This window comes from Triticum urartu, chromosome 2 (genome assembly GCF_003073215.2).
Source record: "Triticum urartu cultivar G1812 chromosome 2, Tu2.1, whole genome shotgun sequence".
Lineage (NCBI taxonomy): Eukaryota > Viridiplantae > Streptophyta > Magnoliopsida > Poales > Poaceae > Triticum > Triticum urartu.
Genome location: NC_053023.1, coordinates 526,965,797 through 526,984,138, shown reverse-complemented (window position 1 = coordinate 526,984,138; position 18,342 = coordinate 526,965,797). Strand labels below are relative to the sequence as shown.

Below are 18,342 nucleotides of genomic sequence, written 5' to 3'. Positions count from 1 at the left end.
AGGGATGACACTGAACACAGAGACTTGACCGCCTGAGGTCGGGTCGCTACAACTTCACTTCTCATTTATGCCATGTGCATGCTCAAGGTTTCCCCCAAGATGATTGAGATGCTTGACAAGATCAGGAGAAGATGTCTTTGGACCAAGAAAACTGAACAAGGAGATAAATGCAACTCCCTAGCCACTTGGGAAATAGTCTATAAACCCAAAAAACTTGGCGGGCTTGGGGTGATCAACATCAAGCTGCAAAACGATGCATTGCTCATGAAATTCCTCCACAAATTTTATAACAAGCTTGATATCCCGTGGGTGCAGCTCCTATGGGACACATACTACACAGACAAGGTACCACATGCCTTGACCCCGATCGGATCGTTCTGGTGGCGAGATATTCTAAAACTCACCCCATCTTCCAAGGCATCTCGCAAGTACAGGTGGTATCGGGCACGACAGCTCTGTTTTGGAAAGATCTCTGGGGCAGTGATGTACTAGAATCTTCACACCCCATGCCTTCTCCTTTGACATGCATGAAGACGTGTCCGTCAAGGGCTTCTTGGAGAGCACGACACTTTTGGAAACTTTCCATCTTCCACTCTCCTCGCAAGCTTTAAATGAAGTGTGTGACATCCAAATGATTTCCTCCCATATGAGCCCGGCCTCCTCCATTAATGATGTCTGGTACTATACTTGGGGCAAAACTTATTACAGGCCAGCCAACTACTATAAATACTACTTCAGAGATGCGATTGTTCATCCTATCTTCAAATGCCTGTGGCGATCCCATTGCATCATGAGGATTAAGGTTTTCGGGTGGCTGCTGCTGCATGATAGACTAAACACGCGCAACATGTTGAAACGCCGCCATTATGATATTGGTGATGATTACAACTGCCTCCTCTGCGGGACCCAAGTGGAAGAAACAGTGGATTACATGATCTTTACTTGTCCCTTCACCCAAGCTTGTTGGCAAAAACTTGGCATCATCTGGCCTGTGTTCACCTGTCGTCTCCAACTTCTGCAAGCTACTAAAGACACCTAGGGGATCCCCCTATTCTTCGACACATTTCTAGTGGCAGCTTGGAGCTTGTGGAAAGAGAGAAACAACAAACATTTTAGAAGGGTGAACCCGAGCATTGATGGCTGGCTTCGGAGATTTAAGAACGACTTTAGCCTACTTCAACACATGACCAAAAAGGCACATTCTGCCTTCATCTCCTCCTTTCTGGCTAATCTTTGATAATTAGATTCTGTATTAGTTAACTGCTCTTAAACTTCCACTTGACCACACACAGCCCCTCTGTGGGTGGTTGGAATGATGTACATATGATGTAACTGTGTAACAACACCCACATTATATATGAAAACACAATAGCAGCCTCTCCTAGTGTCCTTTCCCTCAAAAAACATATATAAGATAAACAAATTTTTTATTAATTTGATGTATATAGACATGTTCTAGTGTGTTTGTTTTTACTTATAGATGAGCAAAGGCTGGAGCATGATAAAGATAATCTCATGATCCATTCACCTACTCAAGCAAATGACTTATGTGTCACCAAAGACAGCTATGGGAATGATCGTCGCCAAAGTAAATAACAACACAGTATGAACTTCATTATTTGCAGAGAGTTGAGGAAAAAATTCTCTCAAGATAGTTTACATAGCTTCCATTCTATGTTTCACATAGTTCATTCGGTATGAACATAATCATTTACATATAGTTGAGGAAAATATCCATAAAATAGTTTGCTTAACTTCTGGGATGCAGTTTGTCTCTGCGCCAATTGGCACGACATGTCATCTATTTTACATAAGAGACGAGCATGGGTGATGCAGATACAAACATCCATCAAGCAATTCACCTAAATTTATGATTGTATTATTTGCTTCTCTTCTTGGTCTGTTCAAATAGTTCACTTGACTTCCATTCAAGTTTCATATAGTTCGCTTAACTTGCAGATTGGAGTAGGTCTTTGTGCCAATTGGCGCAACGGGTGTAGTATAGGAAATATCATCATACATGATTGCCTATAGGGCATATCTCCAACACATGCTACCTCCCGCTAGATGTGACAACGATGGCACATGTATCCCAATGATGCAGCTGCCACGGGTTTCAACCTCCATTTCAAAAAAAGTGTACGTTCCAAGGTAGTGATTTGATTGAATGCCTCAATATAATTTTTGTAAGCCTAATTGTTCTATGGTATATTTTCATTAAATAAATAAAATATGTACAAACATTAATGAAGCTCTGAAAAGAGGTCCATGGAATTCTTCAGACAAATCCTAGAGTTCATAATTCTTGCAAGAGATGGTTTGCTGTTTACAAAAAAAGGAGCTCTGGAATTCCTGGTCCTATTACCATTTCAGGTATTATTCATTATGGAGATTCAAAATGTCCGGGAAATGATTGCCATTACTGGTTGGTACTTGTGGTGGAAAAGACGTAAGTTGGTCCATGAGGAGAAAATTCAGAGTGCTATCAAGATATCTATGGGGATGCGTGCGCTTACGGCTAATTTTGTCATTGCTTCTTCTCCGAGTGTTCTCAGAAAAAAGGGGTTTGGGCCAGGCCCCAGGGTGGTTTCGTCATACTAAATGTGGATGTTTCGTTTGACCAGGACAGGTTTAGGGGTAATGTTGGGCCGGTCCTGAGGGGGCAGGGGGGTTGGTCGGCTGTTGTGCAGATGTCTTAACGATTGAAGTTTTGGCTTTCAGATTTGGGCTTTCTCTAGCAAAAACGGCTGGACGCAGCCGTCTCATGATTAGCTCTGATAACTTGGGGGTCATTAACACTATAAAGAATGGAGAACAATCTTCGGGTGCAGCGACAGCGGTTTTTGACAATTGTTATCATTTTGCTTATAATTTTCCTATTTTTAGGTTTGAGCATCAGCTTGCAAATCGCTCTTATATTATGGGACGGAAGGAGTACTAATAATGTCGCTCATGAGATCACTAGGCTAGCTAGATTCCAGTTCGCCTGTTGATTGGTTCGAGGAGCCATTAGATGAACCCGCAAAAACAAAAAACAACAAAAAAAATAACCTTTCTCAGCTTGCACTTGAAACGCCAACCAGCTTTTGCAGCCTCAACGTAGTGGAACAGACAATACCCATTGGCCACCATGTGGCCTTATCGTGAAGCTGATGAACGAAACTTCCACAAGATAAACTCTAGTAAGTAGCAGCTTTTGAATCATTCCCGGGTAAAATACTATACGGGACATATTACACCGAAAAAGAAAATCATGGGCTTAGCTGTTCTCTTTTGGGAAAGGAAATGAATCGCTTTGGGAAAAGAAACATAGAGCTAAAGAGAGTCTTAGCTAATACGGTCAGTGATAAAGGGGCGAGGGGGCGTCTGAGCTGTCAGTCCACAAAGCCCTGAAAAGTTCAGTACTCCGTGTGACAGTACTTGCTTTTTTTCTTTCGTTCTTTTTAAGGGAGACAATACCTTCTTTTTTTGAAATGGTCACCGGAGGGTAAGACTCCCCACATGAATATGTTTCAAACGTACCACAAGTTTAGAGTTGTTACAAATGGTGTGAAGAGAGGAACTCCCGCCACACACCGGCGTGTCCTCTTATTGTCTCATTTTTGAGACGATGAGACCAGATAATTAAGTCACTAATAATGATAGTAATAGAGGAGTTTACATCAGCATCCAGACTCTGAAAAACCTTTTTGTTGTGGGCATCCCAGATTTTCCATAAGATGAGGAGCAGCATGAAGGGGCGGACGGTGGTTGGCAGAGCGTGGGGTAGTGGCGTAGCGAAGAAGTCCGCCATGGACGTGGAGCAAGGTTGAATACCCGTTGCCGGCCAAATCCGAGACGCTGCGGGGCAAGAGAAGAACATATGGTCCCTATCCTCCACGGTGCGGCTGCACCTAAGGCACACATCCGAGTCCAGAATAGTCTTCTTGCGTAGATTCTTCCTAGTATTCAACCGATCAAGAAAAAACAGCCACCCAAAGATCATAACTTTCTTGGAAACTCCGGAGTCCCAAATCAAGGTGAGGGTGGGCTCCGCGAGCTATGTAGAGAGAGCAGCATACGCTCCCCGGGTGGAGAAAGCCTCGCCATTAAGCAGACGCCGATCGTTCGGGACCTGGGAAAGGGTAACAAGATGCAACAAAGAGTTCAAAGAGGCAAGCTCTGCAACTCAGGGTGGACGCGGTCCGGGCCGGTCCGGTCTTTCACCGAGCCGCCGTTTGGACCGGCCACCGGCGGACTGAACCGGACCGGACCGAAGCACCCAGCGGTCCCCTTTTCTGGCACCGGACCAGCCACGAAAAAAGCTCAGTCTGGACCGAAGGACCGGCCAAACACCACCGGCGGCGAGAGACTGCTACGTGCGCTAATTAGAAGGAGGGACAGAGGGGAAAGAGGCAGTAGCTCACGGCGGACTCAATGGAGGTGTCGGGGAAGCCGGGGAAGCAAGAATGGCGACGTAATCAACGATGAACGACAGCGGCCGGAGTCGGCGAAGGACGACCATGACGACGATTTCAGGACGAATTCGACCGATTCCTTGCGCAGGGAAGGAGATCTCAAAGTGGTGGAGCTCATGGACAAGGTGATTTGTTGTGGTGAGGTCGACGGTGGTGCATGAGAATTGGGAGGCGGCGGCGGGGGCGGGGGCGAGAGCTCTGGTGCGTGATCTGTTGCTCTTTTGTTTATTTTTTTAGCGAAACATGAACGGGTGCGAGTGTTTTGATGGGCTAGGTCAGAAACAAGAGCCTGGGCTGGGCTGGGCCTCGTCTGTATAATTCAGAAAATGCAAAAAGAAAAAAATAGTTCGGTCCAACCGAGCGGACCGAGCCAAAACAGGACCGGACCGGACCTCTCTTCGGGCCTCTTTTTACAGACCGGACCGACTGTTTTCTTCTATCGGTCCTTCAATTTTGGTTCGGTTCGGGCCGGTCCACGAGCGGGCTTTTTGGCCCGCTCGGTAGGTCCAGGCTGATCTGCAACTGCAATAGAGGTTAAACGATTACGAAGACCAAGTTCGATCCTATCCTTAGGACGGAGGGAGACAATACTTACTGGTTGAAGTCTAATCCCTCTGACTTTTATACTAAATTAGCGACACTTATTTGAGAGAGATGGCATAAACTTTATACTAAATCAGCGGCACTTATTTTAAGACGAAGGGAGTAGTATATAAGCAGGAGAAGGGCGAAGAGTACAGTGCGGACAACGTGAGGAGGAGGGGAAAAGAAAACCAGCCGGTCGTCAGTGATGGTTGGCGGGGCGACTCTGGAGGACACTCCAACATGGATCGTCGCATCGGTGTGCTCCGTCATCGTCCTCATCTCCATCATCTTCGAGCGCTCCCTGCATTATCTCGGCAAGGTGATCATGTCAACAACCTTACAGCCAGATTCCTTCGATCTTGTCGCAAAATTTTGTTCCCCAGTGCCACTGATTCACGAGTGGGTGGAGTGCAGGCGCTGGTTCACCGGAGGGAGACGCTGTACGAGGCGTTGCTCAAGCTCAAAGAAGGTCAGCCGTCTCCCGTCTATTGGCCTTCGTTCACTCATGTTGCTTGCTTGTCACTGACGCGTGGTTTTGCTTGCGTGCGCATGGCGGCAGAACTGATGCTGCTGGGGTTCATCTCGCTGATGCTCGTGGTGTCGCAAGACCTGATACAGAAGATCTGCATCGACGAGAGCCTCATGGGGCACTGGTTGCCCTGCGTCCCGGGCGCCAGCTCCACGACGGCGCATTACGGCGTCTATGCCTCCTCCTCCGCCTCCGGCGTGGGCGTGGGCGCGAGGAGGCTGCTCAAGGGAGAGCGTGCAGCAGCAACGGGTTACTGCTCGAGCAAACAGGTTTGAAAATGTCATTGTACTTGCGTCGACATCATAGTGGCCGGTTTGGACATGTGTCAGAGTCGGCGCATCGTAGGTTTAAAAACTGCGTTAGACAAGTCGACTTTGTTCGGAAACAAGGTTTAGTCTGATCGAGGTCTTGATACCCTGCACTTTCTATTTTTATCGGCAGAACCAACGTGGTAATGGTAAAACTAGGAGACACTGTCAGCGAAACTTTTATTTTATAAAGCAGTATACTTGCTCAGTGTACTTACTGTAACGCATCGTTACATCTGCCTACTTGCAGATTTTAGTAGTAGCTTTGTGCCCATCTTGTATACGTGTGTTTCAGGGAAAAGTGCCGTTGCTCTCGCTGCACGCCCTGGAACAGATACATATCTTCATCTTCGTCCTAGCTGTCACGCATGTCGCTCTCAGCGCCTTCACCGTGCTCCTGGGGCTTCTACAGGTAACTCCTAAACTACTGCTGGTCCGTGCTTAGCATTTCTGAACTTCCAACGTTGACCCGACAGTAAACCGTGCGCAGATGCGGAAATGGAAGCAGTGGGAGAAGAGTATCAAGTCCGACGGCGACTGTGGTAGGGCAATGGCGACGCTTAACTCTTGAATGAATGAAAGGATGGATTACTTTAGCCGGAAGAAAATGATTACGGAAGATGGGCTAATTAGTCGAGGTGTGCTTGCTTGCTTACCAACAGCTGCAGGTCCTGAGATGATGATGAAGATGCAGCAGCGCAAGTTCATCCAGGACCGGTACAAGGGGTACGGCAAAGCCACCATGATCCTACTGTGGATGGTATGCAATCAGCAGCAAACTTGATTGAGATTTCTATTACTATACTTGCTGTATCTGTGAAGTCTGAAGTCTGAACTTGGGGTAACCCACGGTAATATTCCCTTCCAGCGTTCTTTCTTCAAGCAGTTCTACGGATCGGTAACCAAGGACGATTACATCGCGATGAGGCTTGGTTTCCTGATGGTACGTGTGGATTCGGTCTTGTTGTTTCTGATTTCTGGTTGGTTTTGCACCACTACTACGTATTATATTTCTGGTTGACGTACAGGAGCACTTCAGGGGGAACCGAGACTACAATTTCTACGACTACATGATCAAGGCCCTCGAGAAGGATTACAAGAGAGTCGTTGGGATAAAGTAAGTTCCTTCTTCTTTTTCGAACCTCACCAATACTCCCTCCGTAAACTAATATAAAAGTGTTTAGATCACTATTAGTATTTATAGTACTCACTCCATAAACTAATATAAGAGCGTGCTAACTTGAGTTTGTTCATTGTAGATGGTACTATTGGATATTTGTAATGTTCTTCCTGCTAATTAACGTCACCGGTATGCTTCATTTCTCTTAGTACTTCGGTATACTTGTCCATGACTGTCTGCATGCGTAACAAAGTTGACAATGACGACTGAAAACTCGTGATGCAGGGTGGCACTCATACTTCTGGATCTCACTTGTCCCGTTGACTGTAAGTGCCCCCCATCTGATCTGATCTGATCCACGAGTCACGAGCCTAATTGCTTTACTGTTGGCATCATTCAAACGTGTGCTTTGGTGTGCATGCATGCATGCAGCTGCTGCTTGTAATCGGGACGAAGCTGGAGCACATCATAACCCGGATGGCGTACCAGGTGAACCTGAAGCGCGCGGCCGTGGAGGCCGGGGCCATCGCCGTCGACCCGTCGGACGACCTCTTCTGGTTCCGCAGTCCCCGGACGCTGCTCATCCTCATCCACTTCATCCTCTTCCAGAACGCCTACGAGTTCGCCTACTTGTTCTGGACGCTAGTAAGCGTGCACGTGCACACAGGAATAAACACATCGAATCGTCCCATCACATGTTGAAATTCTGAGCTCCTCTTGTGGGTGCAGGCCATGTTCGGCTTCAACTCCTGCATCATGGACAGGTTCGGATACAGCGTGTCAAGAATCACCATATGGTACGTAGCTGCTCTCCCCTCTTGGATCGATCGAAGCACACATGTTTGTCTGTCAGATGATAGATTTTTTTCGACAAAGGGTGAATTTTAAGATGATAGATGCATAGCTGACCGCTTGGTTTGATCCTCGTCAGCGTGGTCGTCCAGGTCCTGTGCAGCTACAGCACGCTCCCCCTCTACGCCATCGTCTCTCATGTGAGTGCAGTAGTCAGGAACCAGACATGATTCTCAACCTTGACTAACAGAGCCTTGACAAATCGATAAATCCATTGATGCAGATGGGGAGCTCGTTCAAGAGCGCCGTATTCGCGGACGACGTTGTAGAGCATCTCAGGGCCTGGGCCAGCGACGCTCGGGAGCGCGCACGAGGAACCGACGGCGCTGGCTGCCTGGGCGCGGGCGCGGCGGCGACAGGATCGAGTAGGGAAGGGGTCCGATCACAGGACAAGGCAGAGGAGCCAGCTCCTCAACTTTCATCATAATGTAGTTAGCATTTTTTATTTTTATTTCTTAAAACGGAAGCATAAGATTTACCTCATTCATTAATTAAAAAAAAGAGTTTGGAGTATTACAGACGGCACGGTTACAACAGATTATGTTCACTCTCTCAAAATGATTTCCCCAAAGTGTTTTGCACCCGCGATAGACTAAAGTGTGGATTCCTCGAAATGGAAAATTGAGCGGTTCCGACATGTGCCGGTAGATCTGAAGCCGCTCATTGTAATCTGAAGATTAGTGCAACACTGTGCAGTATAAAAAGCAAAGCATTTTGCTTCGGCAATATATAGCTATACAACCTGCAAACAGTGTATACGGGTCCCGCCAATGTCTGCTTTTGGTCAAATAACACAGGGTCTTACATGCATGTGTTGCCCATTCTCTCTCTTCTCTCTCTCAAACTAATGCATCCATTTATTTCACCTTTGCTAAGTTAAAGTCATTCATATCTCTTAAACCAAACTTTCAATTTAAAAAAAATTATATGTTTGAACTCATGTCGCAAGAACTTTAAGACAAGACCGATTTTGCATAAATTTTAAATGAGTTTAAAATTCATGAAACACATTTCACATATGTCACCTGCTTGAAATCTTATGAACAAAATGATTTCAATCAGTTTCACAAGTTCAAATTTCAGTATTATTTTTTTTCATTTTCAGAACTTACATTTCACTTTTCACTTGCTTGCTTCAGATAAATCATATCTACTTCAATTGCACATTCTTGGAAGATCATATTTAATTATTTTAAAATAAACCATTTCACATTTGTAAACGGTCGCTTTCACAAGTTGGCATTTCAGTTCATATTGTTTTTCACTTTCAGCACCTACATTTCACTTTTCACTAGCTTGTTTCATAAAAATCACATATATTACAATTGCATAATTTTTTAAATAACATGTTTTACACTCTTGAAATAAACTGTTACACATTTTGAAATAAACCGGTTTAACAAGTTGACTTTTCACTTCATATTGTTTTACTTGCAGAACCAACATTTCACTTTGCACTGGCTTGTTTCACAAAAAAACACATATATTTCAATTGCACATGTTTGAAATAACATGTTTCACTCTGTTGAAATAAACTGGAACACATTTGGAAATAATCAGTTTCACAAGTTAACATTTGAGTTTCATATTATCTTTCACTTTCAGAACCTACATTTCACTTTCCACTGACTTGTTTAATAAAAACACATATATTTCTATTGCACATTTTTTAAATAAGATGATGTCTCACTTTTTTGAAATAAACTGTTACACATTTCAAAAATAAAATCAGTTTCACAAGTTGACATTTCAGTTCATATTGTTTTTCACTTTCAGAACCTACATTTCACTTTGCACTAGCTTCTTTCACAAAAGATACATCTATTTCAATTTCACATAATTGAAAAAGCATATTTCGCTCTTTTGAAGTAAACCGTTACACATTTCATAATTTTCAAATTCACAAGTTGAGATTTTAGTTTCACATTTTTTTCACTTCCAGTAGATGGATTTTACTTTTCACTGGCTTGTCACAAAAATCACATCTATTTCAATTGCACACTTTTGAAATTGCATATTTTATTCTTTTGAAATAAAATGTTACACACTTCCAAATAATTAGTTTCACAAGTTGATATTTGAGTTGCATATTTGGGTTAAATAGGTTTATGTGAAAAATGTTATTTTCACATACTTCTAGTGAAATAGGTTTGTTTCAGATTTTTCTAGTGAAATGGGTTTATTTCTCATATGAAATGTGAAACGTCAAAAATTAAATGTGTTTGAAATGTATCCAAAATTGGTCTAGTTTTAAAGATCTTGACGCCAGGAGTCCAAATATATAAAAAGTTTCAAAACGAGTCTATAGTTTGAAAGATATTATTGATTTAAATTGTCTAAGAGAAAATAAAGTTTATGGATTTGTTCTGCAGGTAGAGTGAGAAGAGAGACCTGCATGCGTTTCCCTAACAAAAGTTATACTTTATGGTCCATTATGTTGTCACTGATTTGACTAAAAAGAAAGATACAAGAAATATACTAATGTTGTACATTTAGATGGGCCATACGGTCTCACGAATCTCAGAAAAAAATGAATGGCCTCAGATCGGTACGTGACCGAACCGCACAAAACGACTTTGCGGTGGATTCCTCCTTGATGCTAGCAAGAAGCATACGTGGGGGTGCTGAGTTGTGACAAAAACTCCGCACATTACGTTTGTTCCAGATCGTCCAACATGATATTGCACGGTGAAAGAAGTCATGGCCTTCTTCCCCGCAGAAAAAAAAAAGAGAAGTCATGACCTTCTGACTTGCGTGCTTCAAACATGCCAGACCACCAGTCCTTGAATTGATGGAGCCCATGTCCCGCGTGTAACACTATGTAGCACTAGGCCATGACCCATGTAGCAGTATGGGCATATTGCGCTGGCAAAGTTTTTTCTCGAGTTAAATACACTACATGTGCTCTAATTTGTCTGGCACGGTCAGTTTGATGCCTAAACTTGAAAAATACACAAAAATAGTGATGTACCTTGTCTAGGCGTTCAAATACGATGCCTCTAGACGTATGCCGTTGTATCGAGTGCCCGCGTGGCATGCCAGCCTGTCGCTGGGCCACATGTTAGTGGTTGCTGGCACTGGACGCGCGCTGTGAGCTATGTATTGTTTCTTATAGGAATGCTTCTGGATTTTTAATTAATTCTCGCAAGAAAATACCCCTTGATTTTAATTAATACTTGCAAAAAATACCTGAAAGCCAGAACATGGGACATCCACGTCGCCTGACAATCGAGCGGACCAGGCAGTCACGGTCTGGTTTGCGCTTAATTATCAGCAAACAGTTTATATAGATGATTGTATATATCGCTCTGCATATGCTTTTACTGGAGTAATTTTCTTTTTATTTATTCCAAGTTACTATCTTGTCTTTCTTCGAGTGAAGTTTATGTTTAGTTTTAATGATACATAAATTTTTCCATATGAAAAAATAAAATAATTATCAATATGATTTTTTTATTTTATATCTCTATTCTTTTTCCATTATTGTGTACTTTGAAGAGATAAACATGAACTTTTCTAAAATTGATGTTGAATTAAAGAGTTGAACGTATATTAAAAACACGGTGAGCATTTCTTGAAAGACACTTTCACGTTCATGTTCATTTTTCATTTACATATTATTTTAGAAAATGTTCACCGTGTTTTTTGAAAATGTTGAATGTGTATTAAAAAGATATTGTGTAATATTATTCTTAAATTTCTACAAACACGCTTAGCATGTTAGTACATTTCTGGAATTTATTATTGTCACACAATAATATTTAATACACGTTGAACAGTTTTTAAAATACAATATTGTCAATTTTAAATAATTGTGCATTTTAAAAATGGAATGAAGATACACAATAATTGTTCGTGCTTATGGTCCTCAATGAAGATGCATAAATTTACACAGTAATTTTTAATATACATTCAACTTTTTATGTCCACATAAATTTTAGAAAAAAAATCATGTCTATCTCTTCAAGGTACACAATAATGAAAATATAATAAAGATATAAAATAAAAAATAATTGCATATTGACAATATTTTTCATATGGAAAAATTTATGTATCATGAAAACTAAACAGAAACTTCACTCAAAAACATGTGCAAAGTGATACGTGGAATCGTGCATATAAGTTGCTAGCTAGCAGTTAAATGTAAACCAAAGTGCGAATCAACCTATGATTGAGTTGGTTAGGTGGACAGTGGTATCCCCAACCCACCAGGGTTCAAATCCTGGTGCTCGCATTATTCCTGGATTTATTTCAGGATTTCCGGCGATGCGTTTTCAGTGGGAGGAGACGTTCCCATCGACGACGAGGCGCCTACGGTGACTTCGTAAATCTCAAGATGATATGCCGGCTCAGTCTCTCGAAGGTGCTCATAGGAGTAGGGTGTGCGTGTGTGCGTTAATAGGGATGAGTGTATGCGCGTGTATATAAGCGCTTGTGTCTGTACTGATGCTCAAAATAAAATATAAACCAAAGTGTGGCCTCTTGGTCCGCTTGTTTGTTAGGCAACCGGGATGCCCGTGGTTTGAATTCCCTTCATGCCAGCTTGTGTTTATTTTTTTGTGAGAATTAATTAAAGTACAAGCGCGTTCTCATAAAAAGACAGCATGCGTCCAGTGCGTGTAATGTTTTTTCCTCCGAGAATTAACTAAAGTTCAAGGGCACTTCTGTAAGAGAAATTACACGCACAGCTCACAGCTCACAACTCGCCCGCAGCCACTGACATGTGGCCTCGCTGGCATGCCACACAGACACTTGATACGGTGGCATGCATTCAAAGGCACTGTATTTAAACGCCTAACAAGTTACGACATCATTTTTGTGTATTTTTCAAGTTTATGCACCAAACTGACTGTGTTGGACAAGTTAGGGCACCTGCAGTGTATTTAACTCTTTTTTCTCAGTAGCTTTTTCAGCTGCTTTTTTATTTGGGTTGATTTTTCTATTAAAAAACTTTCCGTTTTTTCCAAACAATTTAGGTTTTTGAGCTTTTAAAAATATTCATGAATTTGAGCTTTTAAGCATTTGTGTTTATGAAAGCATTGTTTACAAATTTATATTACATTCTTAAATTTTAAAAAATATTTATAAATTTGAAAAATATTTATGAATTGAAGAAAGAAAGTAAATAGGAAAATGAAAAAAAAAATAAAACTGGTAGAAAGAAAAAGGAAAAATCTGAATGGAACCTTCCCAAAACCGGAAGGGTCTTCCTACATGGTCAACCCAATAGCGGGTCCACATTCATTGGACTGCTTCCGCAATATGTGCGGAATATGAATTGCCATAATTACCCTTTGAAGAGAAATAGAATTAATTCCATATATAAAGAATGGTGTGCCAAAGTGTGCGTTACCTCTAGTGTGATCGATGAGCAGATACCCAGACGGGATGAGCAACATATCCTCATGACACACATGTCGCACACTTACCTTGCTCCCCTTCGCGTAATATTGTCAGTAAGTGGAACACGGAGCAGCACGCAGGGACGACATGGACGCATACACTTTTCACTAGAGAGACCTGCGCTGAAATCATTGTTTTAACCCTTGATCACAAGAGTAGCACGTGTTTGTTAATGATGGAGGTGTACAGAGTACAATGGTGATCCTAGGTGTATCGACGGGGTGAAAACCTATGAGGTGTAACGTTTCTATCCGCTAACCCAACTATTTCCTCCGTTTCATAATATAAGATATTTTTTAACACTACACTAGAGTCAAAAAACGTTCTACATTATGAAACAGAAAGAGTACTTGTGAAGTATAACGAAGCCTATGGTTACAATTTCCTACTCGTCTAAGGCAGTTAAAGAGTCCTCTGCATCTTCGGGTAGGCTTGCCTTGTAAGCCTTCTCCTTCGTCTTGGAAGCACATAAGCGGGGTAGTGAGTCCCGATTGTAGGGTGGCCTGGTGGGCCAACTTTCGGCGCCCTTGGATACCACTCGTACGGGGCACCGTTATCAACTGTGTGACAATTTGTCGGAGGGTGACCCTGGGTAGGCAACAGAATTCGGATCCCTTTTCAAAACATCAGGGCGGCTGACACCCCTCAGTCTGGCTGGTCTGCCTGCCAGCTCCCCAAGCGCGGGCCGGCTAGGCACGGCCGGTTGGCCGCAGTCCTGTTGGCCATAGGTCAGCAACCGATCCCTCCGGACGTACGACAAGACGATTCTCCATGACAGGGCTAGCGTGGCTACAGTGCTCCCTCTTTGCGCCGGCCGAAGCGGGTGTGGCTACAGCGCTCCCCCTTTGCGCCGGCCGAAGCCAGGCCAAGGCCCAGCTCCGCGCCGCCTCGCCCGTCGTCCCCGACTGGGACTCCTCCCGGAGTCCGGCGCCGCCCCGCCACCGGCCGCCCCCTTCCCCACGCCAACGCCCTCCCCTACCCCTTAAAAGACCGCCCCGGACCCTCTCTTCCTCCTCTCTTCTCACCACCGCTGTCTCCTGATCCGCATCTCGCCGCCGCCGCTGCCGCACTTCACCAACCGCGTCGTCGTTGTCCACCTCACCGGCTCCGCCGCTTGCTGCGCCGCCCCACGCCGTCTTCGCCCGTCGCCACCAACGCCCGCAGCCGTTGCCTCGCTCCTCGCCGATGCCCGCCGCCGCGGGAAGCCGCCGGAGATCCGCTGCTGGTTTCCGACGAAGGACCGCCCGAACCGGTATAAACCGTTGCCCCGGTCCGATCTGGTTCTTTCTCGGTTTTGTTTTAAAAACCCGGTTTAGTTTTTTTTAGTTAGAGCTATTCAAAGAACGTTCTCTGTTTAGAACTAGTTAGCGAACGTTCATTATTTAGTCTTTTCTTTTTCTGTTAGTTTTAGTTAGGGACCTATCCCTAATTAGTTTCTTTATAGTTTAGCCCCTAGACTTCAACCAAGCTCTACTTTTTGCTCATTAGTTGGAATTAGATGAAACCAACGCCCACTTATTCGTTATGATCCCCTCTTTCCAGTAAAACAACTTGAACATGTTTTTGAAAATTTAAAATTTGAATTCAAACAGTTTAGTATTTGAACTTCGTTTGACCGTAACTTGAGTTTTATAACTCCGTTTTAGTTGATTCTTTTTGCAAATCGAAGCTCTTGACCTAAACTTTCTGATAAGGCCAAATTCACATAATTTTGGTACTGTTAGAAATTATTTTATGTTGCAAGAGTTATTTGCTTAGTTTTGATGTTTTCCGAAGTGTCTTCTTCGTTCTTTCTGATCTTTTGAGTGATTGCTTATGTGTGGTTACTATTGCTTGCTTATGATAGATTGACCGGAGTGTGACGAGTAGAACTATCAAGAGTTTTGAGTGTGAATCATCTTCATCAATAGTATAGGCAAGTTCACACTTTGATCATATCCCTTTCATACCCAGTTTTTATGCATTAGTTTCACCCTCAAATATTGCATGAGTAGGATTGATAACATGTGGATATTGGTAAGTAGTTGATGAGGTAGAATATATTGTCCTTTATATCAAACCCTTGGGAGTTACTTCTACATTATGCTTATATTGCCATGCTATGCTCGTAGACGTGGATTGGGTTTGAGTGTATCCATGACAGATGTGAGATTGTTAATTAATGGTTCAACTTAAGGTGGTTATTTTAATACACATCTGGGTGGATTGGTTGGGGCACCCTCGAGCACCCAGTGGTTTGCCCGGGCACCTGGAGAACCCAGTGCTTGCCCAAGGGGATCCCGGAGGACCCGTGTGATCACCCTATGGAATGCCACCCAGGCTCAAAGGGATCATAAGATTATTCATGCTAGAAACTTCTGTGTGCAGCCACAAGACATTATGGGCTCTGGCATAGTTAAGTAAGTTTCCTGAAGCTCTCGAAGAGGTAGACTGGCAGATGTAGTGGGTTGTAGGTGGTACTATCTATCCAAAGTAGAGAGTTAATGCTTCTGAAAGACCGTGTCTCGGTCATCCGTTTCTCAAACACCATGTAGTGCGAGAAATCCAACGGAGGAGATCGAGTCTTGTGGGGAAAAGTGCGCAAACCTCTGCAGAGTGTACAAACTAATCATGATTAGCTGTGTCCCCGGTTATGGACAATCTTGAGTATCTGGTTCTTGGATTGTCATATTGATCTCATCACGTTACTTAAATAACGGGTTATTGATGTTAACTTGGGATTGAGTTGGAGGAACCTTCTCAATAATTTTTTCAACCAACTTTGTAGTTAAATAAATTATATTCCTTTGCAGTAGGAAAAAATTGGCTTTTCGCAAAAACATTATAACCATAGAGCTTTTCCACCAGCCATATATGCAGGTAGTGATAGCTCTTATTCATCATTATCCTATGGTGTGAATTTTCCAGTACATTCAATGTACTGACCCTTTGTCGCTGCAACGTCTCATGTTGCAGGAATCTTACGACGAGTAAGTGATACGTTAGGGTTACGATTTCTACACTCAACTTTGCCGTTGGTGTTGATGGGAATCCACAACCATGTTGTTACTTCCGCTATTTGGATTGAGGTAATAGTATTTACGTTACTTTATACATGTGATTTACCTCTGTTATAAATCCTCGAGTACTGTGTGTGTCATCATATCGATCCAGGGATGACACTTAAGCACAGAGACTTGACCGCCCGAGGCCGGGTCGCTACAAGATGGTATCAGAGCACATGTTGACTGTAGGACATGACCCATAGAAACTAACAAGACCATAGGAAAATTTTTCTCTACAAGCTTCATTTCCAAAAAAAATCTTTTACCTCTCTTCTCTTCTGAGCTTATTCAAATATTCCCTTTTAGTGAGACTATACCCCTTTTCCCCTTTTTGACCACGAAGATTCAAATGATGAGACCACTCCAAGAAGGACAAGATATCGGACAAGTAAGACCACTTCAGAATGAAGAAGATTTTACCATGCATTACAATAATGGAAACTACGACGGTTGAAGACTCCGAAGACTAGGAGAATGTGAAGGCTACCCTTATGGAACTTGGCAGACTATGGGAGCTGTTAATACCCGAGATCAAGGTGTATTGAGAAAGACTGGAACATGGAGCATTAGAACTCAAAGTTTTGTCAGGAAAACCCTAAGACAGGAGATATCAACTATGGAATGATAGCTCATGGAAATGAAAAGAGAAGAAACATGGCTATCCATGATGTTATCACCCGCTTATGCTATTGCCACTGTGCTGAGTTAAGCATGCATTTCTTCGGAAGGATTGGATGGTAGAAGGCTGATGGAGCACCTATCAGCAAAGGATGCAGTTTTAACCATAGCTGGTGTATCGCCAGGATCTGGAGTATTACATCAGGAAGTTTAAGATGGACCTTCGGGAAGCTGTATTTGATAAGAAGCATTTCGTGAAGGACTTAGGACCCCGAAGCTGAAGTAGCCAAACTGGAGGAACAAATCCTCGAGATACAGGAGAACCGTCAGGAACTGAAGGACAGTAGGACCGTGGTTCATGCCAAGAATGTTGTAACCCAGAAGTTGGAATGCAACTCCTGAAGTAATAAAGGATTTTACGAGAAACTTCGCATTAACAGAGCTGATCTGGCAAAAGAACTTGAGAAGGACAAGCACGATCGGAAGAAGCCATTGGAGGCATGAACAAGACTTGAAGAGTTAGACAACCTTGAAGATTTATTGACCTTTAGAAGACCAAACCCCTGTTATATTACCTACGTTAGATGCGACAATTGTGAGCTGTCATTTGTTTGATGTTTTCCGACAGCCACAATAAAATATGTCTTTTCAAAACTGTTGTTTGCATTGTGTGCATCCCTCTCTATCTCTCTTATCTTCCCCCAAAACCCTTGGACCCAATAGAGGATGAATGGATATGAGCTGGTATTTTCTGGACCGATGAGTCAATTGGACACAGGCCGATCGATTCAGAACATGGAAGATCATATGAAGAATAACCCTATAGCTGGAAAGGATATGACCCAGCATGCTCTTTAGTGCTTTGAAAGAGGTGCTGCTACTTGGTGGAGGGTGTACCAAACCATCAATGGATGGAAAGGAGTAACCACTTGGAAAGAATTTAAGTTGACTCTGCAAAGATCTCGTCTTGTGTCCCAGAAGTTGAAGCCTTATGGAAAGGATATGAAGAAACCTTGTGCATGCAAGATTTGTGGAGAAATAGGACAAAACCATAAAGAACACAAAGATAAATGCCCTAATTGTGAAGGAAGTGACCTAGCTGAAGAATCCCAACTAGGAAGATCACTTATTTCTTATGTGAAGGGACTACCCACTACCCTGCTCAGTGTCACATTTACCCCATGGTACAACGAACTACCCAACAGAAGAAAGAAGCAATGAAAGGAGCCCTCATGGAAATTTTAGAAGAACCAGTGATGAAGGAAGAGGTGGAGGACACACCCAAAGTAGACCCAATTAAACCCTGCACCATGTCGTGCTATTCATGTGGAGAAGAAGGACACATCTCCCAGAATTGTATGAATGGGGATCTAGTAGAATTCCCGACAAAGGAAGTAGAGTATAGCCCATAAGAAATAGAAGCCTT

The 18,342-nt window shown here is 43.2% G+C and overlaps 1 protein-coding gene across 1 annotated transcript; it reads left to right on the top strand.

Annotated features, from left to right (window-relative positions):
• The first annotated feature begins 5,193 nt into the window (after window positions 1-5,193).
• Window positions 5,194-8,392, top strand: LOC125541769 (MLO-like protein 1). The gene is made up of 14 exons (XM_048705103.1): window positions 5,194-5,361; window positions 5,457-5,511; window positions 5,602-5,840; window positions 6,175-6,291; window positions 6,370-6,421; window positions 6,542-6,639; window positions 6,748-6,822; window positions 6,908-6,996; window positions 7,139-7,188; window positions 7,285-7,325; window positions 7,432-7,644; window positions 7,729-7,796; window positions 7,931-7,991; window positions 8,075-8,392. The coding sequence occupies exons 1-14, from the start codon at window positions 5,248-5,250 to the stop codon at window positions 8,276-8,278; spliced, it is 1,476 nt and encodes a 491-aa protein (XP_048561060.1). The 5' UTR covers window positions 5,194-5,247; the 3' UTR covers window positions 8,279-8,392.
• Window positions 8,393-18,342: the final 9,950 nt, after the last annotated feature.